Raw genomic sequence first — 25,724 nt, 5'->3', positions numbered from 1 at the left:
AATGGTTTGTATTTTGTGAAGTGTGTTTTTGAATAATCAATTTACATTTATAAACTTACCTTTAATATCTATTCATTAATTTTCCAGTCTTTTTGGTCAGAGTGGTAAAGCTGCAGTACTGCAGTCTGAGCCATCTGCTCACGACCTGAGTTCGATCCCAGCGGAAGCTGGTTCAGGTAGCCAGCTCCAGGTTGACTCAGCCTTCCATCCTTCCGAGGTCGGTCAAATGAGTACCCAGCTTGCTGGGGGGAAAGTGTAGATGACTGGGGAAGGCAATGGCAAACCACCCCGTAAAAAGTCTGCTGTGAAAACGTTGTGAAAACGTCACCCCAGAGTCGGAAACGACTGGTGCTTGCACAGGGGGGCTACCTTTACTTTTTATAGATCCAAGCGGGCAGCCGTGTTGGTCTGAAGCAGTTGAATAAAGCAGGAATCAAGTTTCACCTTTAAGACCAACCAATTTTTATTTAGAACCTTAAGAGCACACGAAAGTTTACGTTCGAATTAAAAATTGGTTGGTCTTAAAGGTGCAACTTGACTCCTGCTTTGCTTTTTATAATCTGCTCTGTACTGTGGTACTCTAGGCTCGACTACTATCTGGAGGTTGGCAACCCTACTCCATTAGCTGTCAGAAGCCACTGCAAGTGAAGGCGTTGGGACTGCCTCTAATAGTCCCCAAAACCCTAGTTTTGTAATCCCCTTTTGTAATCCCGGTGAGGGCGACGTACTATAACCGAACAAACAAAACAAATGAATTTGGGGACCCCATTAAGAACCACCAGGCGACGTTTGAACACAAGCCAGCCGGGCAGCTGCACCGAGAGGCTCCCGAGCGGAACCACACGCACCAGACTGAGCCTCGGGCCGCTCCCGGCTGTCTGGGGGTGGGGGCCGCCCCTGGAAGGCTCTTTGGAGCAAAGCTGCTCCAGGAACAGGCGGTCGCTCTCGGCGTTCGACTACCTGGGCTGAGGGTCGTTGGCCGGCTTGGAACGATGCGCTCGGCGCGCTAAGCCTACGGGCATGCGCAGGAGGGCTGTGCGCGGGGAGGCGGGCGCATGCTCCGTGTGGCGCGTCGCGTCGCGTCCTGAGACATGTCGGCGGTGTCCAAGGCGGTGCTTGGGGTGACGGTGTTGCTGTCGGTCGGTGCCGTGGCCGGCGTTCACATCCAGCAGAGCCTTCTCAGAGAGGCAAGTGGAGGCCCCTGCCGCGTTCCCACCCCCCACTCCCGTCAGCATTTGGCCTGCGCAACTCCTTGCCACAAGACGTGGCACCCCCCCCCCCTCCCCCAAGAAAAATCGGCCCAGTTCATGGAGAAGTGAGATGGGTTGTCCCAAAAGCTGCCTGCGGGCTTAGAGTGCCTAATGCAGAAGCACTCAGCGGCGCCCTGTTGGGTGTGGCTAGCCCAGGGATGGCCAAACTGCGGCTCAGGAGCCACGTGAGGCTCTTTCACACGCATCGTGTGGCTCTCGAAGCCCTCACTGCCCCATCAGCTAGCTTGGAGAAGGCATTTGTCTCATTAAATCACTTAGCCAAGCCAAGCCAAGCTTTAACATTATGTGTGTAGAATAGCCAGGCGATCTTACAACTGTCTGGCACTCAGAAGTTCTTTAAAGTTGCTTTCTTTCCACCTCTCCCTCCCTCCCTCCCATCTATTTCCCTCCCTTTTCTTCCTTGCAGCTCTCAAACATCTGACATTCATGGGTTGTGGCTCTCAGACACTTGATGTTTATTCTATGTGGCTCTTGCATTAAGCAAGTTTGACCACTCCTGGGCTAGCCTGTGTTAGAAACAGTTTCTAACTCTATGGAGTATATCGGGTCTGGTGGAGCATTATTTATGCACTCATTAGTTCCGTTATTTGTGATCTGCCTTCTAATCCAATGACCCCCCCACCTCCATCAGTTAGACTGCTGATCCTAGTTCTAGGCACCTGAACGGCAATGACAACTTTGGTTCGGGAGCCGGAGAAAAGACATTATTTTGTCTTCTTTTTTCTATTTCTCAACACTGCTATGTCTAAAAAAATCTATCCTCAGAGCATGGATTCCCTCCCCCCCCTGCTTAAAAGGGCAGCCAATGTGGTGTAGCGGATAGAGTGTCCAACTAGGATCTGACCACAAAGAAGAGAGGGTACAAACACACCCACCCAGTGGCCTCCATGGCAGCTACCCAGGAAAAGAGCAAGCTGACCACAGTGGGGTGATGGTGGGAACTTGGGCAGTCTCATGCTCTTACCTGAGCTGCTTTGCTTGGTGCTGAGGAGAGCAACAGAAAACAGAAGGAAAGCTTTCAGCTTATTCCAGCTAAGATTCAGCAGTAGTGGGGAGACGCAGCCTTACACACTTGCAGACGCTCTGTCAGTTAAAATGGTTATACTTGTATATCTTGTACTAGTGTTTGTGTGTTTTGGGGTGGCACACAGACATTTTATTATTATGTATTTAATTTCCTTCATATGTACCCTGCAGTGGGGGCCCAAAGCAGCTCATGTCACTCTCCTCTCCTCCATTTTATCTTCATAATAACCATATGAGGTGGGTTTGTTGTTCATTCGCACAGTCGAGTCCAACTCTTTGTGGCCCCATGGACAAAGTCACGCCAGGCCCTCCTGGTGGGTTAAGCTGAGTGAATGTGACTGGCCCAAGGTCACCCAGTGAGCTTCCATGGCAGAGTGGGGATTTGAACCTGGATCTCCCAGATACTAGTCTGACACTCTAAACCACTGCACCACACTGGCTTATGTGGTTCTTTTGGTTGACAAGAACTGCAGATGTGGCTTTCTGCAAGCCACAGAATGAGTACCACTGATTTAGCGAAATTTCTCCAGAGAATTGTTGCACTGCATGGTTTCTGTATGGTTGTTAATTCCAGGTTTCTTTTCCTTCATTCGTACCCTTGCACCCTCTTCTATTTTTCACGGTAGAACACTAGGAAACATAACAGTTGTTCCCTTTCAGAAGCTACGTGAAGGTGTGGTCAGAGACATTGAGAGACAGATTCGAAAAGAAGAAAACCTTCGCCTTTTGAAGGAACAGATTGTTTTAACAAAACAACTTGAAATAGAAAGAGACACAGCGCTGATGGCCAAAGGACCCCAGCAGTGAAGAAGGAGGGCTGATATTTCCCTTTTCATTTAAGTTTACTGAGCTTCATCTTGGTGGTACTTTAAATGTCAGAAGAGTGGGGTCCTTGCACACCAGAAAGAACTCTGCCAAGACACAATGGATAATAATGTATATGTGGGTGAGATGATGAGTTGTCACGATGATGAAGCTACTAGAACATCAACGTCTGAAGGACTGGAAGAAGGGGAAGTGGAAGGGGAGACTCTCCTGATAGTGGAGTCTGAAGATCAGGCATCAGTTGATTTGTCTCATGACCAGAGTGGGGACTCCTTGAATAGTGATGGAGACACATCCTGGATAGAGGAGATATCCTACTACTGTGAAAAATGCCAGAAATGGATACCTGCAAGTAAGACTCCCTTTATCATTTTGAGTTTTGTTCTTGTATTTTTAAAAAATTGTGTGTTATGATTCTGTACAAGCAGGGTATGTGGGTCGATCTCAGCTTGCTGTATACGGGTACTCTCTAATAGCCTCTCTAATAATAATAGCACTCTCAGATAGTACTCTCTAATAGCCAGCTTGGTCAGGCTTTTCTCAGTTTCTCTTTGCTGGATTTCTTGACACAGATGAATGTGTCCATGGATTCCAAAAATATCGAGTGTAAGGTGACATGAATAGTGATGGGCACAAACTGGGTCATGAACCTTTGTTTGTGACAAATTTGAGACAAATTCCATGGGGCCAGGGTGCCTACAGAAAAAACTGGAGAATGAGCAGCGGGGGACACCCCTTCATGGAGTTGGGGGGGGGGCCAACAGGTGTTGCTGTGCTGAGCGAGTCGCTGCACAGAGGGACAGTCCTGCAAATATGTGTTAGATTGTTCCTTTGCGTCCTAAAAGCTGTTTTGTTTGTTAAAGGGAGAACATTGCCAACATAACTTTTTAACTGCTGTGCAGCTGTCGCATCAGACTACCTGAAAGAAGTCAATGACCGGCGAACTGCGTGCAGCCTTCCAAAATGCCCTGCACACACCCGTTTGTTGGGGCTTACTTTATTTTTATTTCCCACTGCCACCCTCTTGCTCTGTTGGATGCTGCATTGAAGGTTTACCTGCCTCACAGAACGGACTCCCCAGTGGTATGCAAAGTCCCATGGAATCTTGGCTGCTTCCTTCAAGTATGCTAAATGTCTAGTGCTTTATGAGAACTGATGCAGCTACACTTTAGACGTCTGTAGTTCTCCTTCCCTTCGTCACAACACAAAGAGGCATTGGAATAAATAGCAAAGGAAGGGGATTGAAATGTATAATACTGTGATTTTCGCCAATTTTTCTGTTAAAAGCCTAATCCTTTGCCATTTTTCTTGTTTGATGCAGGTCAGGTGAGAGAGCAGATTAGCTATCTCAAGGGCGATAACTTTTTCCGGTTTACTTGCTCCGATTGCTCAGAAGATGGGAAGGAACAGTTTGAACGGTTGAGGCTGACATGGCAGCAAGTATGTCTCGGAATGTCTAGTGTTTCTTATTGTATTCTGTTCGTTTTTTAAAATGAACTTTTATAATGCAAATCTCAACCCTTGCTGGTACATGACCGAACTCATTATCAAGAGCACGGATTGCAGTGTTTATTGAAAAGTGCCAGTGGCTCTGTGTGTGTTTTGTAACGTGATCCACCCCCTTTTTTGCTGTAAATGTTGCGGGATAAATCAGGTATGTGGGTGGATGTGGATGGGTGGCTGCTGAGCCCCAATGTGTGAGAGAACAAAAAGACATGATGTTGCTCTAAGTTCTGTTTTATTTCTCTATAGCCAGAGTAACAGAGAAACTCTAAAAGACAGTGTACACTGAAAAAAGAAACCCCTCAGACAAAAGAGATCTCCTTTGGGCTGGAGGTTTAGGCCTCTGAGGGGCATCAACACATCAGCCTCAAACTCTTAACATCAACAATGTTTATATCCTTTTGCACCTAATGGCCACAAAGTTAGATGCATAAGAAACAAGCCTATTAATGTGACACTAAACAGACCCTTCCCCTTAATAACAGCATGCCTCCTAGGGTTATCCATTGGTCAAGAGGTCCTTAAAGGTAGCTGTTTTCTTATCTATAGGTGTTATGACTTGAGGATGGGACCACTATCTCTAGGAATGTTAACGCTATATTGGAACACAGTTCATCCTCTTGGTGGTCACATACAGGCTGCAAGGCTTTATGGGACAGAACCAGAGTTTCTTCTTCTAGGTTGAGTAGAATTTCTAAAAAGCATCTTTGCTTGAATGTACAAGTCTCCCCAGAATCCCAAAAGTCCGCCACAGTAGGCATATATTATTGGGCATCTGTAACTTGTATGCCAATGTGACCCCCCTCGTACCTGGAAAAAAACTCAGCTTGCTTTTGAGTAAATAAAGTTCCTTTTCCTCATTGTTAAACATTCTGGTGTAGGTGCAGGGAAGTGTGTGGATGGTGAAGCATAATGCCCCCAATTCTGTCCGAGGGGCTTTATCATGTAAAAGAAACTCATGCTGCTGAGAAGGGGTGTAAAGACTAATAATGGCTGGGCAGAAGTTGCAGAGTGTGCCTGTCCTGCAGCCCTCCAAGAATCTTGGGGGGGGGGGGTGGACGGACAGTAGCATGGACTGCGTTTCTTGTTTATTTAATATAGGTTAATTATAGTCCTCCTTTCTCAAGACAGATCACACATATTCAGTACAGTCGACAAAATGGGACATTCAGTGGCCAGTGCATTAGGATTTCAGAAGTCTGAGTTTGGTGTAGTGGTTAAGTGTGCGGACTCTTATCTGGGAGAACCGGGTTTGATTCCCCACTCCTCCACTTGCACCTGCTGGAATGGCCTTGGGTCAGCCATAGCTCTGGCAGAGGTTGTCCTTGAAAGGGCAGCTTCTGTGAGAGCCCTCTCAGCCCCACCCACCTCACAGACACAGAGTGTCTGTTGTGGGGGGAGAAGATACAGGAGATTGTAAGCCGCTCTGAGTCTCTGATTCAGAGAGAAGGGCGGGGTATAAATCTGCAATTCTTCTTCTTCTTCTTCTTCTTCTTATCGTGGAGTGAAATGGACAAACTAACTAGAACACTAAGAGACTATGATTTGGAGATATTCAAAAAGGAGTGGAGGAAATTTAAAGGATATATGGAGAAAGAGTGGAATGTAAAAAGACATTGGACAATTTTTTAGCATTATTGAGGGAAATAGAAAAGAAAAAAAAAGAAGAAAAGAGAATATATATATATTGAATTTTGATCAGTTAGTAGTACCTTTAGTATTGAACTTGAATTTATAACTTCGGGGAAGTCAACATTGGAGGGAGGGGGGATTGAAATGTCATATGGGTTAGTACTGAAATAATTAAGAAATAATTAAGTTTTGTAACCATATGCTATCAATAAATTGTTAAAACAAGGATTTTAGAAGTCTGGAACCACCATACTGCAACAGAGCATAAGTATTCACATGACACGTTAAGTGGTGCTGAAATTGCATCAATACGATCCCACTTGCAATAAGCTAAACACAACAGTATAGACCACAGTCCTTAATTGTTTATGCAGTCAAGTTTATAAAAGCAGTTTGGGCAGTGCAGCCCGATGACCTGGGCGGACGAGCCTTCTCGAATAGTCCAGTTTTGCATAGCTTGCGGAAAGCCGGGAGAGTGGGAGCTTGCTTAACGCCTTTGAGCAAACCATTCCTCAGGGCGGGAGACACAATGGAGAAAGCACGTGTATGGGCAGTTGTTGATTTTGCCCACGTGCGGGTTGTCCCGTGCTGAAGGCCCCTGCTGCCTTGAGCAAAGTGGTCGTGGGGGAACATAGGGAGACAGGCTGTCCCGCAAATAAGAGGCACTAATGTAATAATGAAGGGCTTTGCGTGCGCTAGCCAGAGCCTTCAATTGGGACTGGTAACAGATGGGCAGCCAGTGGAGCATCTGCAGAATGGGATCTGGCTCCGGTTACTAGCTGAGCTGTGGCATTCTGGACCAGTTGGAAGAAGATGTGCTGTATGAACACATGCGAGCTTAAGCCAAGGGCTGGCTAATGCATGAGGTACATCAGTGCTGAAGAAGGTCAAGGTTGGCCTGATGTGTTCATGAAATACTGCTGGGAAGTACCGATTATGTCTTTGGACATGCTGGATTAGTCACTGCTTATTTCATGCACTTGCATCCCCGGGGCTGTTTGGACTGCTCTGAGTGGAGCTACCGGCAAATGATTAAAAGGATTCTTAGCCACCTGTGTGTCCTTCCCTTTAGCTTCTGACACTCAGTTACCAGAAGGACCTCACATAATCTTTGAACTCTGAGTGTGGCACATGGCTTTCTTTCTCTTTTTTTCCTCACTGCTTTTGGATATTCCCTGATTTTTGCTTTGACTTATTGCATGTGTACATTGAATCAAATCATAGGGTGTTTTCGCACTCACGTTTTACTGGCGCCACGACCCTCCTGACGCCGGCGAATCTGCATGGATTTCGCAACAGAAGCGCCGGCGCTCCCAGAAGCGCCGGCGCTTTCCGTCGCTAAGCCAGCGCAAACGTTTTCCTGCATCTTTGCGATTTCCGTTTGCGCTGGCTTAGCGACGGAAGTAGCCGGCGCTTCTGGGAGCGCCGGAGCTTCTGGTGCGAAAGCCATGCAGATTCGCCGGCGTCAGGATGGTCGTGGCGCCAGTAAAACGTGAGTGCGAAAACGGCCATAGAGTTGGAAGGGACCTCCAGGGTCATCTAATCCAGCCCTCTGCTTACCTAAATTCTCCCTCCAGAACAACGTGCAGCCCAGTTCTATGCCACTGTGTTTAGTTCAAGGAAGTAGGCATGTTAGAGATTGTACCCACAGATACTGATTTGTCTTGATTCAATTCCAGAATGTTGCAATATGAAATATTTGTCTATAAATAAAAAGTGTACTTCACAGAAACTAGGACTTTTTTCCCCAGAAGCAGCACACTTCTGAACTATTACTTGTGAATGAAATGTCCCTTTCTAAATTCAGATAGTCATGTTGGCAATGTACAATCTAAGCCTGGAAGGAACTGGCCGCCAAGGTTACTTCAGATGGAAGGAAGATATCTGTTCTTACATTGAGAAACACTGGACTTTTCTACTAGGAAACCGGTATTATTATGTTGTCTTTAAAAAGCATAAGTGGAATGTATAAAATCTCCCCCCTCCCCTCGCCACTTCACACTTTGTACTAGGTTCAGATTCTTTCCTGGCCTCTAGAGCTCACAGAGTTGCTCTGAGCATGAATATCTTGCAGCACAGTAGTAAGAATAAAACTGCTTAATTCCTGACCGTATTGCCTTCCTCGGCGAAAGGGAATAATACAAGCGCTGTGTATTTTCCAAGCCACCCTACGGGGAAAAGTGGGGTACAAAATTAAAATTAATAACAGTAAACAAGGATGAATAATTCACATGGATAAGGGAAAGAGAGCTGTTTTATGAATAAAATTATCACAAAGTTTAGGAGAAGAAAGGTTCATTTCTCTCCTGACTAAGCATATACAGGTTCTTTCTCTACAGTATCATGAGAGTACCCACATTTTTCTTGAAGTTGCATCTGTGTACTAGAGCAGAGCTGGAATTTAATTTTGCACATTTATATGTGCAAAATATCAGTATGGGTGCTGATGGGAGGCAGAAGCCTACAAAGTCCTGGAATATTTTTGTGTGCACTTTTTTTGGTGACCATTTTGTGAATCTGGTTCATCATCAGCTTCCTCCATAGTTTGATCCCTTTTGCGTCCTTTGCATGCCGTGGCTTAGCCTTGTGTTTCTCCCTTTGTACCCCTCTTACTTGGAAGCTGTTAATCTTTACAATGACCAGGGTTTGATAGTGTTTCCAGGGGCCGCTATCCAATATGTATCCCAAGAGTTTGAGAGATCAGATCTTTTCAAAGCTGTCCATTTGGCTGGGGATGTTTGCAGAAACAGGTTCCTACTGCAGAACAATGTTGTTCCTTTCAGTAAAATTTTTCATAGGGCCATTAGACTGTTCCCTGTTTGGGTGGGAGGGCCTGTTTTTCAATTTGGATTTCTCATCTTAGGCAGCAGATGTTTTGGAACTGCTGTGAGTAGCATCTGGCTGTCTCTTGACCACAACTGTCCTTCAGAGACCTGTTTTCCTTTTCTGGATGTAGGAAGAAGACGTCTACTTGGTGGAGCACAGTTGCTGGATGCCTTTCTGTCGGGAGCCCTCGTTTTTTTCGATCAGGGGCTCAAGAATTTGGAGAACCAGGCTGGTGGAAGCTTGTCCACAATAGACCACCTACGCTGAAACCTGAAGGAGAGAAGCTGTCTGTATCCACCCTAAAAACTAAAGGTAATGCTCCATGAATTCCATGCAGGTTTGCTCAAAGTGGTTACCTGTAAAGATGTGAGATAAGCCTGATATTAAAGGATCCTTTTTTTGCTGTGTGTGTCTATGGAAGGAAATAAAAGCCTTCATTGATCAAGAGGTTGAGAGCCAGTTTGGTGTAGTGGTTAAGAGTGCTGGATTCTAATCTGGAGAACCAAGTTTGATTCTCTACCTGAAGTCAGCTGGGTGACCTTGGGTCAGTCACAGTTCTCTCAGAGCTCTCTCAGCTACACCTACTTCACAAGGTGTCTGTTGAAGGGAGAGGAAGGGAAGATGATTGTTAGCCACTCCAAGACTGCTTCGGGTAGTGAAGGGCGGGGTATAAAACCAACTCTCCTCCTCCTTTGTATTGTCATTTGGTGGATTTTCCTCAGATGTAGAAATGTCTGAGGAATAAGCACCACTGTAGGCACCCTCCGTTTTTAATATTTGTTCATGAATTTTCTGGCTGGGGAGGCAGGATTCTAGCCCTGTGCACCTCCTGTTATTCTTTGCTTTCTTGTCTACCTGCCCCTGCCCACTTCCTTTCAACTAGATCTTTTCCCCAGCTCCTCTCCCTGTGCTCTCAGCCCCTCCACTCCTCAGTTTCTTCTTCATCTCTACTAGCCTCTGTGAGCAATTCAGAGTTTATGGTAGTCTCTTCCCAACCTTCTGTTACATGCAATATTTAGATTTAATGCAGGCAAGCATCTTTTTGATTGTTCTTTAATTGTTTCTTCTTTTTTCTTGTACTGTTCATTGAAATCTTTTTTATGAACTACCTCCTCCTTCAAACCCTCTAGCTTTGTATTGCAGGGATCCCCAACCCCTGGGCCATGGACCAGTACCGGGCCATGGCCTGTTAGCAACTGGGCCATGAGTTGTATAATTATTTCATTAAATTAATAATAGAAATAAAGTGCAGAATTGTAAAGTGAAGAAAGAGAATTATATCATCCCGAAACATTGCCTCGCCCCCTGGTCTGTGTAAGAATCCTCTTTCACAAAACCGGTCCCTGGTGCCAAAAAGGTTGGGGACCGCTGTATTGGAAGCATAGCTAGCTTCAAGAGAGGTTTGGATAAAAATATGGAGCAGAGTTCCATCAGTGGCTATTAGCCGCGGCATATTATTGGAACTGTCTGGGGCAGTGATGCTCTGTATTCTTGGTGCTTGGGGGTGGGGGGTGGGATTCAAAGTGGAAGGGCTTCCTTTTTTTTTGGCCACCGTGTGACACAGAGTGTTGGACTGGATGGGCCATTGGCCTGATCCAACATGGCTTCTCTTATGTTCTTATGTGACACAGAATGTTGGACTGGATGGGCCATTGGCCTGATCCAACATGGCTTCTCTTATGTTCTTATGTGACACAAAGTGTTGGACTGGATGGGCCATTGGCCTGATCCAACATGGCTTCTCTTATGTTCTTATTGCACAGAAGCAGATACTGTCTTTTCCTTGAAATCAGCTTTTAAAGTTTTTAGCACAGACACAACGTTTGTTCCCTAGCAGGTTCAAAGCTGTCTTTAGAGCCGATCATTACAGTTGAGGGACTCAGAAAGCGAGCGGGCCGCAATCCCGTTGAATCGGCCATGGAGCTGAAGGAGAAGAGGTCTCGCACCCAGGAAGCCAAGGACATCCGAAGGGCTCAGAAAGAGGCAGCTGGCTTCTTGGACAGGAGCACCACCTCCACACCAGTCAAATTCATCAGTCGTGGCCGGCGCTCGGACATGGTCCTTGAGAAGGGGGAGGTGGTGGACTTTTCTTCCCTGAGCTCCTCTGATCGAACTCCCCTGACCAGCCCGTCACCCTCTCCTTCGCTGGATTTCTCTGCTCCTGGAACACCGGCTTCCCACTCAGCCACACCAAGCCTGCTCTCAGAAGCAGACCTCATTCCTGATGTCATGCCGCCTCAGGCCCTCTTCCATGGTAAAGTCTGCATTAGTGTTTCCTTGTATGCTAACCCTCCCCCCCCCCCTAAACACAATCAGGGCTTTTTTTGTAGCAGGAACTCCTTTGCATATTAGGCTACACTGCCCTGATGTAGCCAATCCTCCAAGAGCTTACAGTAAGTAGGCCCTGTAATAAGAGCCCTGTAAGCTCTTGGAGGATTGGTTACATCAGGGGTGTGTGGCCTAATATGCAAATGAGCTCCTACAAAAAAAGCCCTGAACACAATCATTTCTTTGATCGTACTTGTATTTCTGGTGGTGGTTAGCATCACTTGGAGACCTGTTTTTGCATTTTGAGCCTTCTTCATGGTAATTGGGCGCAGCAAAGCACCAGGCTAAATTTGCTCATTTATGATATTTATACCTCACCTTTCTCCCAGAGACTAAGACAGATTACTCATAGTGATACAGTATGGTTGACAAAACAGGCCATACAGAGACCAATGCATTAGGCTTTTAGAAGTCTGGAGCTACTAGAAAAAACTGAAGCGTAGCATAAGTATTCACACGACATGTTAAGCAGTACCAAATTACATAATAGGATCCTCCAATAAGCTAGACACAGCACTATAGACCACAGTCCCTAGTCATTTACCCAAGCAAGTTTGTCAAAGCATTTTTTAGCAGTGCAACCCTATTACCTGTGCAGGCAAGCCCTCTTGAATATTTTCCATGTATCTAAAACATTAATTGGAGAGAATAGTAGCAGCACACCTAATCAAGCATTAAATTTGGACAGTTTTTAAACGCAAGAGGAAACTCTGGGGCTTTTTAAACTCTCCCTTTGTTATTATAAGTTCTCCGTTGTGTGGAGTTGGGAAGTCCCTGATATCAGGGTGCCGCACGTTTACTCCAGGTTGCCACAATCTTATATGCACCTGTCAGGATGTGGCTTTTTCCTATCTGTGTGCTTTCAGGTAGAACGTCTGATGCTGTAAGAGGATCTGAATACCTGTCGAGTCTTCCAGTTAAGCTAATCTTGCTAAACCCACCTTTTTCCCTAGACCCATGGTTCTGTTTGAAGAAACACTGGGGTAGATGAATTTTAGTGTTCTACATGGATCTTCAAAGTGCTTCAAGCTGGGGTAGAAGTATGCTAATACAAAATAATAAAATACATTTTTTTTTAATTGCAGTGTTTCTGAACTATTTTGTTCTGTTCACAGACGACGAAGAGATGGAAGGCGATGGCGTTATAGATCCGGGGACGGAGTATATTCCGCCACCCAGCGGGCCAATGAGACTGATCCGAAGGAGGGTAAAGATGCCTGAGCAGATTAAGCAAGAGGTGGAGAGTGAAGAAGAAAAAGCAGAGCGACTGGAAGGGGATGCTGCAGGCCCTGCCAGCGTGCACACCTCCCTGCAGGCCCAGGGCCAGGAGAAACGGAAGGCTCAGCTGAAGCGGAAAGATGCAAAGTCCGGCCGGCCCACGTTTGTGTCGGTCAGCATCTATGAAGAGAAGCTCCTCCTGAGGAACTTGGAGGCCTGCCCGAATGCGGTGGCCATGACTCCCGAGGCTCAGAGGCTGAGGCGCAAGCTGATAGTCCGGCAAGCCAAGCGGGAAAGAGGCCTGCCCCTCTTTGACTTGGACAACATCGTGAATGCGGCTTTTCTCCTGGTTGATGGGATTTATGGAGCCAAGGAGGGAAGTGTGGGCTGTCCCTCAGCGGGCCATGCAACGTACAGAACCACTAGCCAGGACTTCAGGATCTTGGATCGATACCAGGTGAATATTTCTAGGTGCTCTCAAACATGGGATGGGGGAGTGTGTGTGTGTGGGGGGGGGAAGAACAGGGTCATTCTGAGGCATTCCTGCACTCCTCCAAGCAATCTTTTTTCTAAGGTAATCTTTTTACAAATCACTGTGCAGTTCTTCTGAGTGGACAGTTTAGTTTACTGTTACAGTCCATTCTGATCAGGACAGTAAGTGGATTTATCTGTCTGGCTGAAGGCCACTACCCCTCTGGTGGTCTCTATGACCAACTGTTCGGCACATAGATGAGAGCCAGCATGGTGGAGTGGTTAAGGACAGCAGACTCTAATCTGGAGAACTGGGTTCGATCCTTAGTTCCTCCACATGAAGCCGGCTAAGGGATCTTGGGTCAGTCAGATTGCTCAGCCCCCCCCCCCCCCAAAAAAAAATTATAGCTTGCCACCTAGTGGTGTATAAAGCTAAAAGAGTTAGAACTTAAGGCTGCAAGTCTGTCTTTGGATCTCCTGGCTATACCCACACATAATTTCATCCTATAAGTAATTATTAAATATTAGTCATTTATGTTATCTAGGAACCTCATTTCTATGGCAGGACTCGAGCATACATTTGCCCGGTCAATATGAGAATAGTTGAAGTCACCTACCATTACATTTTCTGCTTCGGTCTTCTCCTTCTCCACCTCAGTATCTCCACCCATAGCGATTACATGGGGGAATTTTATTATTTACTTATTATTTATTTATTTTGTTCGATTTATATCCTGCTTTCCCCACCAGAGCAGGCTCAGGGCGGCTTACATGTTCATGTATATACATGAAATATAAAAAGTACATTAAGACGTAAAAAACATAAAACCATAAAAATCAAAACATTTCAAGTGCTATATTAACCAATAATAATTTTAGCTTATTTGACTCCATGCCTTCTTTGATCTATAGAACAGCAATCCCCAACACGTAACTGCCTGCCTGGTCAATAGAGTTTATATCTAGGGAGAACAGTATCCCATTGGTTTTTCCTAAGTCCACCAGGTTTCTGAAAAAAACCCCTATGTCTAAATTGTAATTTGGGACCAAACATTCTTCTCTGTCTTGTCTCAGAGGCTTTTAACGTCGGCATATAGACAGCTGTATGTTGTTTCCTTCTCTAAGGGTCCCCACCTCCCCAAGTAGTAAGGTATTGATATGTCCCCCGTAAAGTGTTACACTTGAGTGACCAAAACCTGCTGGTGGTCTCCGGCCGAAAGAATGTCTGGCTGTCCTCAACCAGTGCCAGGGCCTTTTTGGCTCTGGCCCCAGCCTGGTGGAGCACTCTTTCAGGAGGGATCAGAGCCCTGCAGGATCTGGTACAATTTTGCAGGGCTTATGGTTGAGGTCAGTACTGGGCCCCTAGCTGATACGGTATAGCTAGTTTCTGACCATAAGAGCCCCGTGGCACAGAGTGGTAAAGCTGCAGTATGGCAATCCTAACCTCTGCTCATGACCTGAGTTCAATTCCTGGGTTCACATAGCCGGCTCAAGGGTTCAGAAAGCTGGGTTCAGATAGCCGGCTCAAGGTTGACTCAGCCTTCCATCCTTCCAGGGTCGGTAAAATTAGTACCCAGCTTGCTGGGGGGAAAAGTGTAGGTGACTGGGGAAGGCAATGGCAAACCACCCTGTAAAAAGTCTGCTGTGAAAATGTCATGATGTGACGTCACCCCAGAGTCAGAAACGACTGGTGCTCGCACAGGGGACTACCTTTTTTACCTTTAGTTTCTGGCCTCCTCCCCCCCTTCCCCTCCCCCCTTGTTTTCCCCTTCTTCGCTTCTCAGATGCCTGCTTATTGCCCCCCCCCCCCCGTATGAGTTTTTATACCATCTTGAATTTTATAGAAGTTGTTTTATTGAATTTACTGTATTTATGGAGTGATTAATTTTATGTTCCATTTCGGTAGCTTTGAATTGTATGTATAAATTGTATATTTAGCTGCTGTCACCTGCTCTGAGCCAGGCGCAGGGAAAGTGAGATGCAAATTTAATAACTCAAGTCAAGGAAGATCACTCCACATGTCAGGTGCACATATGATAAAATGGTCCTCTGAATTTCTTCCCTTCCTTAATGCATCAGTTAAAGGGACCTGTCCCATCATCATCTTGAGTTTAAAGGTTCCTTGCTGGTTTGTCATGTTTTTTATTGGTCTTGTTTTTTCAGACCAAGTTGTCTGCTCTGAAGGGTTTTCGACAACCGGGAACGAAATTTCTTACCCGACTTGTAGGCTCCGAAGAGCTGACTGATCACAGTATCGTCAGTCCGTACACGTTGCGTGTCTTGAAACCTTATATCAGGTATGGATCACTGGAGGGTTATTTCTGCCGCTGTCTTTACCTTCCCTCCTGTTTTTTTTCAAAAGGTATCTTTCTGTCCTGATGCCTGCTTACCGTTACTGGTAGTCTGTAGCCTGCTTTTTATTGGGCAAACAAGCAAACCGCTTGAGGGCCAAGCTGGAAAGTAGGATAGAAATTAAATAAATAGATAACAGTCTTGATCAAATTTGAACTCGTGATAGTGATTAAAGTAGATTGATGTTGTTCCCATTTTGCAGATGGGGTGTGTGCAAAGCAGGCAAGGAGAATTTTGCCACCTAGTGAAGCCATAGCTGTGGGGAGATGTGTGGATTCCAGTTGTGGGACATCTCTCCCGTTTGCATAGTACACCAAGAGCATGGAAAGAGAAAATGTGACTTGTGTGTGTTTTCTTTTTTGATGCTTCTCAGTAAGGCTCTGTTGTGCCTCGTAAACCTGTTCTCAGACATCACCATGATTATTCCTTATAAAACTTCTAAAGGTACATTAGTACTTAGACTTCTGCTTGTCAAGCTCTGATGTACATTTAGATGCTTTATAAACAGTTATCATAGCACAGTGTGCTTTTCTCTCCTGTCCCCTCATAATGGTGATCTGGATCTGCTAGTTTGTCGTGGGCTGTGTCGTTGTGGATTGCTGATCCCTCCTGACTCGGGAACCACAGGAAGTCCTTACTGAGCCACTCTGCCAGGTTTTCTCTGGCAGCCTTGTTGAGCTTGTGGGCACCTTTGGAATTCTGACCCAGAATGGCTCCTGCAGGAAGTGGGGCCAACTTACTTCAGTCACACACTGAAGATCCTTGTGCTGTGGTAACAGCTGCTGCCAAAGCAGTGTTTGTAAAAACCTGGAGAGCCAATCAGAATCCTTGCTGGCAAAATTGGTTTATGGTTGCAGCATTTTCCGTTGGATGGCTTCCAGTTATTTATTTGTTGACTTCATTTATACACTGCCTTTCTCTGCAGTGGGAACCCAAAGCGTCATGTCACACATCATTCTCCTGTCAGCCATTTTTCCTGAGAACAACCTACGAGGTGGGTTAAGTTGAGAAAGTATGATTGGCTGCGAGACCAACCAGTGAGCTTCTGTGGGAGGTGGGAATTTGAACCTGTGTTTTGACGCTCTGACTACATCTTGTTCCCAGCATGCCAAAAGTGTAAACAAATATCAGCCATACTGTGTGTCGGTTGAATATCAGCAAAACATCTTCTACAGGAGACTGGCCAAGGGATCTTAAGAGCATGGGCTGAGACAACTCCACCCCTCCCCATCCCCCTCCCTTTTAAAATATCCATCCTGATGAAGAGCTCTGGTGACCTTGAAGGCTTGCAGACAGCCTTACGCTATTTGGTTGGTCTTAAGATATGACTTTTGTGTTTTGAGAACTTCAACATAAATGCTAAGGTCACCTTGTCTGGTTGTTCTTAGGACTTTGTCTGTCACGACACCCTTGGGACTGTCTCAGGTTGTGATTTGGCCTGATGTGTGAGAGGACATTTTCTGGATTTATTTTGCTGCATGGTGCGGGTTTCTGATGACGTGGTAATGTGGCGTGAAATAACTCCTGTGTCTGTCACATTATTGTGTGCTGAAAGTACAGGTGGAACTAGTTAAGTTAATTCATTCTCAGAGGCTTATTGATCCAGTGGGTTTCCTGAATGCTTTTGGGAGACTCAATGGCCCGGAAGAATGAGCCTCCTAGGATGTTGTGTAGAGTTACTCTTTTATGTCTGCTCCCTTTGTGCCTTATTTTGCACCTGACTGGGGCGGGGGATTCAGGTGGGTTGTGAAACTCATGCTGAATTATACGGAGCACACTGTAGAGTGAATCTGAAGGCCTGTGAGGTGGTGGTGCTACTGCTGAAGAAAACCTTTTTTTCTTTGCCACCATTGCGCCAGTAGCATTTCACACATTGCTTCTGGTAATTCAGGGTCTACTAACACCAGGTCATGAATGTTGTTTAAAGACAGGCATTACATGCTTATAGCAGCTGGAGCCAGTTGTTAATGGAGCAGCCATGTTTTTGCATTAATTGAAGCATCCAGTTTGTCTGAGCATTGGAAAAAGTGCAGAAAAGGGCAACTAGAATGATTAAAGGTTTGGAACACTTTCCCTATGAAGAAAGGTTAAAATGCTTGGGGCTCTTTAGCTTGGAGAAACGTCGACTGCGGGGTGACATGATAGAGGTTTACAAGATTATGCATGGGATGGAGAAAGTAGAGAAAGAAGTCCTTTTCTCCCTTTCTCTTATGTTCTTATGTGACACAGAGTGTTGGACTGGATGGGCCATTGGCCTGATCCAACATGGCTTCTCTTATGTTCTTATGTGACACAGAGGGTTGGACTGGATGGGCCATTGGCCTGATCCAACATGGCTTCTGTTATGTCTGCAAGGGTAGCCCTGCATAGAGTGCTCTGCAGTAGTCTAAGGTCACAGATGTATGGATAAATGTGGGCAGATCAGTAATGTCTAGGAGGGACAATTTCTTAATTGGGAGTAGCTGGAAGAAAGCACTCTTTGCCGCATCTTGTCTGCATCCAGCATCCTACCCTAATTACAAGTCAACACAAATGTAGTCAGGAAATCCACAGTACTCCACGTTCAGCAAACCACAAAGTCGCCATGAGCAGTCTAGATGCTAATTAATGCTGTATTAAGGCTGCTTTTGTACAGAGGGTGTCATCAAGGTCCATCCAGGAACCAGTGTTGTTTCCCTGAACTCTAGATGTATGTGTGTGTGTGTGTAGGGGGGTGCTCCTTCGTCATGCAAGTGGAACTTCCTCCCGTCTGCAGTGTGCAGACCCTGGGCCCCAGGACAAGAGCCCTTCAGTGAGCCCCTGGTTTAAGAGCATGCCTAGGTACCTGAAATGGAAGTCTTGTGTGTGTGGGAGTGGGAGCTGCAGCTAGAGCAGCCAGAGCCAGTTATTAATGGAGCAGTGTGTGGCTGCTCCCAGTCAGTTCACAGACATCTGGGCAGCTTTCCTTCTGACTCTTTGCAAGATGAAACATGAGGAGCATGCCCAGTTACCCTTTCACTTGACTGCATACCCAGCCTTCCTGCTTGCCTGAGGGATAGCTGTGGATCGGCAGAGCAAGCCAGTTTTTGCTGCTGTGGTGGCTTGAGAAGGGGGGGGGATGCCCGTGAAGGAGCAGCAGCTCCAGTGGTCCAGAGAGACCTTTCCCAGAAACCCTGATGCTGCCGCTGCTGCGCCCCCTGGTGGGCAGCTTTGATCTCTTGATCTTTTTCTCCTGCCTTTCCCTGAAGGAACTTGGTGGCATCGTCAGATCCATCTGCTGTCGGGCAGGTTACGTGGGTCTCCTGCTGGCGCTGCATAGCTTGTAAATGTGTATTGTGGCTGTTTGTAATGTTGATTACATGGGTGTCAAGCATGCTATTTCTAAATGCTGGTTTCTTCCATACCTTTCTTCTCTTTCCCCCCATTCTCTCCCTTCCCCCCCCTGTGGAGGCATAATAAATCCCTCTGAATCCAGGATGTTTAGTGTAACCTTGTATTAATGGTGTAAAGTGCCTCTCCCCCAGATTCACACAGCCATGTCTTATCGGCTAGCAGAGAATGTGTGAGAAATGGAGATGTTAACATTCCTTAGTCATAAAAGAGATACTAGCGAGTAGCTTTTGAACCTTCAACTCAATTTGCATCTTTACGTTATTCTTTTGAAGTTATCTGTAACCCTGCCTTTTGAAGTAATCTATAAGATACCATTCAATACTGTGTCAATCATTACTTCCAAGGAATCCGTCCTTGGAGCAAGTCATGGACTTTCAATAAAACAAGTCTTTGGTTAAAAACAAAAGCTTGATTATCGCGAAATATCGATGCTTGACAGTGGGGAGTGTTGAGATGGGTAGCTGTGTTTGTCTGTAGCAGTGGAAAAGAAGAGCAAGAGTCCAGTAACACCTTAAAGATTAACAACATTTATGAGAAAGGGGGAGCTTTTGTGAGTCACCGCTCACTTCTTCAGATACCTGGAGAGTGTAGACTAGTAAATCCAGGTAATAAAAATGTCTGTATTTTGTATTAGTGCTGACACTTTTTGTTTGTGAATCTCAGCTCTGTTTTTCTCATTTTCTCTGGTATCAAAATCTGAGATCCACTTACCTGCCAGCTTACAGCTCTGTCTCCAAGGCTGGCGGTATGTAACCATCGATTGAACAAAGCCCCTGTGCAATTTATGCCTCTGCTCATCTCTTGCCTTGGAAACTCCATGAGGTAGCACTTAAGGGGGCTGCAGTGAGTCGGTTGCTCCAGGGTGAACCCCCTCCTTTGGTTTCGGCACTTCTCCAAATGCAGCCTCTCCAACCGTGACCCTGCCTGACTATTGCTGTTTTCTCACCAAGGCAAATGTTGTTTATTTTTGTGTCCTTTCCAGAAGGGATTATGAGACCAAACCACTGAAACTTCAACTGCTGGCTGAAATTCGAGCGCGCACGCACAAGAACGATCCCGACTGGATCACTGAGCCAGACTCACCCATTGATTATTGCTATGTGCGCCCTAATCACATTCCCACTATCAACTCCATGTGCCATGAGTTTTTGTGGCCGGGTAAGATCTCCTTATGGATGGATGGAGGATGGATAGATAGACCTTTTTTTTTAATGTGCCAGCAAATATGTTGAAGGCCTGACTTTTTAAAACTAAAAAGCAGCTAAGGGGGGATATGGGTGAGTATGCATACTTGCAGGCAAACACTTCAGCCCCCAATTTCTCTGTTGCTAATCTCTTTCCCGAATCTCTTTCCCAGCTGCTTTTCCCCTAAGGATCTCCATGCATTTTAAATCCTGTAAAGGAGGGAGTGCCTGAGACGAGAGGCTGTGGCTCAGTGGTGCAGGATCTGCTTAGCATGCAGAAGGCCGCAGGTTCAATCCCTGGCATCTCCAGTTAAAAGGACTAGGGAATAGGCGATGTGCAAGACCTCAGCCTGAGACCCAAGAGAGCCACTCCAGTCTGAGTAGACAGTACTGACTTTGATGAACCAATGGTCTGATTCAAGATAAGGCAGCTTCCTGTGCTCAAGTATTTGGAGCAGAAAAGCATATGTATGGGTGTGTAATGTATATATGAAGATTATGTCTTCCAAACTGCATTAGCCTGTTTAAGGTCCCCCTAAGAAAAGACCTTGCATGCAGAAGGCCCCAACTCGGAGAGCGTGGCGGAAGCAGAGCTAGTGTGGGGGAGCAGCCAGAATACCTGACATGGGTGGTGGAGAGTTTGCTTCAGGCTCCCACTTGGGCCACAAAGTTCATTAGGTGACTTCAGGCCACTCAGTCTGTTTCCATCCCACAGGTTTATTGTGAGAGGAAGAGGATCATAGTAGTCTTAATTTGTTGAAGTGTACTTTGGCAGGCTGAACATAACAATTGCAATAAACACATTGTAGAACAATAAATAAGTGACCTTAATCCTATGGGGGATCATATCATTATGCTCAAAGAACTCCTGTGGCAAATACCCTTCTGGCCACTGAACAAGTCCTGAGACGGGCAGCGGCAGAAGGCAACCTGGCTGGGGATGGGACTGCTAGACGTTCCTGTTGGGCAGAAAGAAACAGAGAATTCCTCACCAGGGGAATATATAATTTAATTGCACCACTGAGTACTGTGTTCTTCTGCTATATGAATCATAGAATCAGAGTTGGAAGGGACCTCTGGGGTCATCTAGTCCAACCCCCTGCACAGTTCAAGAAATTCGCACCGCCCCCAGTGACTCCTGCTCCACGCTGAGAAGATGGCAAAAAAAATAAAAATAAAAATAAAATTCCTCCAGGAACCCTGGCCAACTGGCCTGGAGAAGATTGCTGCAAAATGGTGATCAGCATTTCCCTGGACATATAACAAAGGGCCACAGGAACAAAGCATTGATGCAGCACTTCCTGCTCTTCTTCCCTTAATCCTCCTATGTTCACAGAATCAGCATTGCTGTCAGATGGCCATCTAGCCTCTGTTTAAAAACCTCCAAAGAAGAGCCCACCACTTTTTTTATTTTTTGCCACTGTGTGACAGAGAGTTGGACTGGATGGGCCATTAGCCTGATCCAACATGGCTTCTCTTATGTTCTTATGTGACATGGAGTGTTGGACTGGATGGGCCATTAGCCTGATCCAACATGGCTTCTCTTATGTTCTTACGTGACACATAGTGTTGGACTGGATGGGCCACTGGCCTGATCCAACATGGCTTCTCTTATGTTTTTATGAGAAACCACTCTGTCAGGAAGTTCTTCTTAATGTTTAGTTGAAAGCTCTTTTGATTTAATTTCAACCTGTTGGTCTGGTCTGACCTTCTAGGGCAACAGAAAACAACTACACACTATATGCTCTATAACTGCCCTTCCAGTACTTGGATAATGAGTTGCTTTGGTGTATCTTTCATGTTCCCTTTTAACTTGTGTGAGAGAGCCACACAGGGCCAGTATAGAATGATTGTATATGACACCCCGCCCCCCCCCCCCCCGGGTCAAAGTGTGATTCTTTGCTCTTCTTTCCCCCTGCAGGGATTGACCTGTCGGAATGCCTGCAGTACCCCGACTTCAGTGTTGTTGTTCTTTACAAAAAGGTCATCGTTGCCTTTGGCTTTATGGTGCCAGATGTTAAATACAATGAAGCATACATCTCTTTTCTTTTCGTTCATCCAGAGTGGAGGCGATCAGGGATTGGAACATTTATGATTTACCATCTTATTCAGGTAGTTTCTTTGATATCTTTTCTGAAGGTGCAGTTTGGGCAGGTTACTCTGTATGTGCTTTATCGTTTGCGTGGCCCATCCTTTTTTTTTACTGATGTGCAACTCTGGGGTGTGTGTATGTGCGTGGGATCCCTGACGAGACACTGATGCAGGGCTTGTGTTTGGGAATCAGCTATTGGAGCCTAGTCATCTGGACAGCAGCATCATTCTTAATACTCCAGGAGGGTTAGAGCTGGTACGGAGCCAATAGATCAGGACCTGTGAGGAGCATTTTGCTTCAGAGCAGTTAATGTGATCTCTTGTCAAGCTCAAGGACCAAGTCCTGTTGCTTTCTACGCTTTTGTCTTTATCAAGCATACAGTAAGTAGGTCATTGCCTGACTTGGCAGCCACAGTGATTAGACATTGGTATAGACACATTTTGGAGTGTACAAACATGGCAAGAGCAGCAAATCCCCTCCTTTACAAAATTATATGTATGACTAATGGGGATTTTACGTCACTGTCCACTTTTGCTTGACCAGCAAGTATGTTTTCTCTTGCTTATCTTTGTGGAGTCTTGCCGTATCTGTCATTATATCTGATTCTCCGGATGGCCACATCTGTGGAGATTTAAATCTGGAGACTGGAGCAATTAACAGACACGATAGATTTCTACAAACCTGGAAAAGTCCCAGGTTTGCAGAAAAACTTGAAATCCAATTTTAAAAAACGAACAAACATTGAATTTCAGGCTGTGATCTGGGAGGCCCAAATCCGAGTCCCCATTCTACCATGAAAGCTCATTGATGACCGTGGGTATTTCTAAACTGCATGTCTCTTTTCCTTCATTTATTGATTCATCTGTCGTAATTTCTAATTTTAAAAAATTGTAGCATAATTGTTCCTGACTAGCCTATTACAGAGAAGCAACATAAGCCACCTGCCCATCTGACGGTGTGTGAGATTCACTTCCCACATTACAGTAGGTGTAGGAATTCCATTGTTGGAATGCCATGTATGAAGTATCCCTCCTCTTTCAGCATTTGAATCTCTATTCCCATGTTTTAATTTGTCCTCCTTATGACACCGTGTTTGTTTGTGCTCTCTCTGACAGACCTGCATGGGCAAAGATGTAACCCTTCATGTCTCTGCAAGTAACCCTGCAATGCTGCTGTACCAGAAGTTTGGATTTAAAACTGAGGAATACATTTTAGATTTCTATGACAAATACTACCCTTTGGATAGCAAGGAGTGCAGGCACGCATTCTTTTTGAGGTTGCGCCGGTGATCCGTGAGGTTATCTGAAGGTTCGTGGGAAACCTGGGCACTGGAAGAAAATCTGACTCAAAACCATTGCTCTTAAGGGCATCTGAGGTGCTCTTTTGTTTTGTTTCTAATGTGTGATACGCATTTTTTAGCCTGTTGATCATGATTGACAGAGATGCCAAGGGAAAGTGCAAGGGAGACAGACACAAACTCCTTTACCTGAACAGGTGGATCTGGTCCCTTACTCTTCCTGAAGAACCCTTTTGATAAGCTGGTTGATGATTCTCAAGGGCTGTGATTTCTACATTTAAACTCCTGCTATATTCAGCGGTATTCTGTTTTTCCAGTTGTTCTTGGTTGGAAAGAGATAAATGCACTTGAATCAGTCTGCTCAAGTGTCTTGTCATTTCATTATGTGGAAACAGACTGTGCATGCTTTTTGTGTATCCAAGGTCAGTTAGCAGATGGGGTGTATAAATCAAGCAAAACATGTTTGCAGTGAAGATGCCCTTGGAACTGAGGATAGCGTGAAATTCACAAGAATCTAACAAAATAAAATTGAATATTATTCCAACCTCCCCATATTTTTAGATTTGGAATCTGAATTCCAGGGTTCCAATTTAGGACAAAAATATGTTATAGTCCTCAGTTTGTGGGTAGCAGCTGCTAAATGCTTAGTAATAAGGTGGCTCGGGGCGGGGTATTGCCCGGTTCTGTTTCTGGCCTCAGTTGTTCTTCCTTCCACTTTACTTTTCCCACTTCCTTTGACTTTATCTCAAACGGAAAAGAAAACTTTGCAGCAGCGGCACAGTTCAGCAGAATCACCCATACTACTTTAGTTTGTACAACTTCCTTTGATTGCATTTTATACATGTGCTTTTGGCAATTTTTACTAAAGGTGAAATCTTCCTAAACTGCCTCATTGGTTGGAAACCCAGCCTGGCCTTACTCTCCTGTCTTCTAGAACATGGAAGGAAAAAGACAGCCTGTGAACTCCCCTGGAGTGACTGGTCCCTGATTTGTTTATTTATTTAATTTGCTTTTTATCCCACCCGTCCCACGAATGTTACAGCATTAGTTATAAAATACACACAACTTAAAAACGATGACATCAAATAGCTCTAAAAAAATGGTGTCCAAACTTCCATACTGTTTCTACAGAATCCTGGTGCTGATAAGCTATAATCACTTTCAGCCAATAACGACAGATGGTAATAGTTGATGGCAAGAGGGGGCCAGACGGTGTTTTGCCATCTGCTGCCTCAGCCAAAAGCCTGGTGGAATAGCTCCATCTTGCAGGCTCTGTGAAACTGGAAAAGGTCCTGCAGGGCCCTGATCCCGGATGGGAGCGCAGTCCACCAGGCCAGGGCTGGGACTGAGAACGCCCTGAACCTGCTTGAGGAGGTTAGACGGATGTCTTTTGGGCTGGGGATCACCAGTAAATGCTGGTCTAACAAGCACAGGGCTTGGTGGGGCCATGTGGGGAGAGGCGGTCCTGTAGGTATGATCTGAGGATGAGCTTAGATGACAAACTGAACCGCGGAAAGGACTGGTTTCAGCAGAGTGTTATGTCAGGGTATATAAGTAAGTATATCAGGTGTCCCCAACATGGTGCCCATGGGTGCCATGGCACCCACTGATATTTTTTTCAATGTCCACCAAGTGTTTTCAGGAAATAACTGGGGCATGTAGGGCTTTTTGCAAGACTTCTGATTGGCAGGTTTTTCTTTTTTAAATGTTGCTTTGGTAGCAGTTGCCACTACAGCACAAGGATCTTCACTGCCTCAGTGAAGTTAAGCTGTGGCTTTATAGCTGGCACTGTGTGCTATGCCCACTGTGGCATGTCAGAATTCCAAAAGTGCTTGCAGGCTAAAAGAGGTTGGGAACCCCTGAAGTATACCATGAGAAAGATGACGCAGGGGTACATCTTGAGTTTTGGCCGGAAGTGAATTCTGAGACATTGTTTCCAGTAGGAGTATAAGAGTTTTTGACAACCCAGTTAACCTGCTTCTAAGTGTTTCTTTGCAGCTGTTGACTAGTTGCTCTAGAGGGGAATAAGTTGTCTCCATCTGCATTAATGGATACGTCTCTTCTGTGGGGGCACACATGAGAACCCCCCCCCTCCAGCTGAGCAAGATGGTTGTTTTAGGCAGCAGGTTTAGGAAGTCTTATGGCAGCTGATAGTTGCTAGGATGCATTTCTGATTTGGGAGACAAGGATGTCAAGAATGTGTCCAAAGCTGAAAATCCAAATAGCACATCTATTTTCTCCCTCTCATGCATGCTCGTTGGTCATATTAAGTCAATAATAAACTGTCAGAATTAGATGAAATCAAAAGGCACACAATCGCACAAAGA

General features: G+C 45.5%; 2 protein-coding genes across 3 annotated transcripts; both read left to right on the top strand.

Moving 5' to 3' along the window:
* The first annotated feature begins 1,037 nt into the window (after positions 1-1,037).
* On the top strand, positions 1,038-3,104 carry LOC132582129 (protein PET117 homolog, mitochondrial). Its single transcript, XM_060253585.1, has 2 exons — positions 1,038-1,187; positions 2,958-3,104. The coding sequence occupies exons 1-2, from the start codon at positions 1,092-1,094 to the stop codon at positions 3,102-3,104; spliced, it is 243 nt and encodes an 80-aa protein (XP_060109568.1). The 5' UTR covers positions 1,038-1,091.
* KAT14 (lysine acetyltransferase 14) lies at positions 2,958-23,757 on the top strand. Of its 2 annotated transcripts, none has more exons than XM_060253583.1 (10): positions 2,958-3,474; positions 4,444-4,562; positions 8,065-8,186; positions 9,214-9,395; positions 10,918-11,337; positions 12,527-13,086; positions 15,264-15,397; positions 19,807-19,982; positions 21,930-22,120; positions 23,216-23,757. In XM_060253583.1, the coding sequence occupies exons 1-10, from the start codon at positions 3,222-3,224 to the stop codon at positions 23,387-23,389; spliced, it is 2,331 nt and encodes a 776-aa protein (XP_060109566.1). In that variant the 5' UTR covers positions 2,958-3,221; the 3' UTR covers positions 23,390-23,757. The 2 variants fall into 2 exon arrangements, with proteins under 2 accessions (XP_060109566.1, XP_060109567.1); XM_060253584.1 differs by having other exon boundaries at positions 3,084-3,474; positions 10,921-11,337.
* Positions 23,758-25,724: the final 1,967 nt, after the last annotated feature.

This window comes from Heteronotia binoei, chromosome 14 (genome assembly GCF_032191835.1).
Source record: "Heteronotia binoei isolate CCM8104 ecotype False Entrance Well chromosome 14, APGP_CSIRO_Hbin_v1, whole genome shotgun sequence".
In the NCBI taxonomy this organism is placed as follows: domain Eukaryota; kingdom Metazoa; phylum Chordata; class Lepidosauria; order Squamata; family Gekkonidae; genus Heteronotia; species Heteronotia binoei.
The sequence above is the reverse complement of the archived record's forward strand: the minus strand, read 5'-3'. Positions and strand labels throughout refer to the sequence as shown.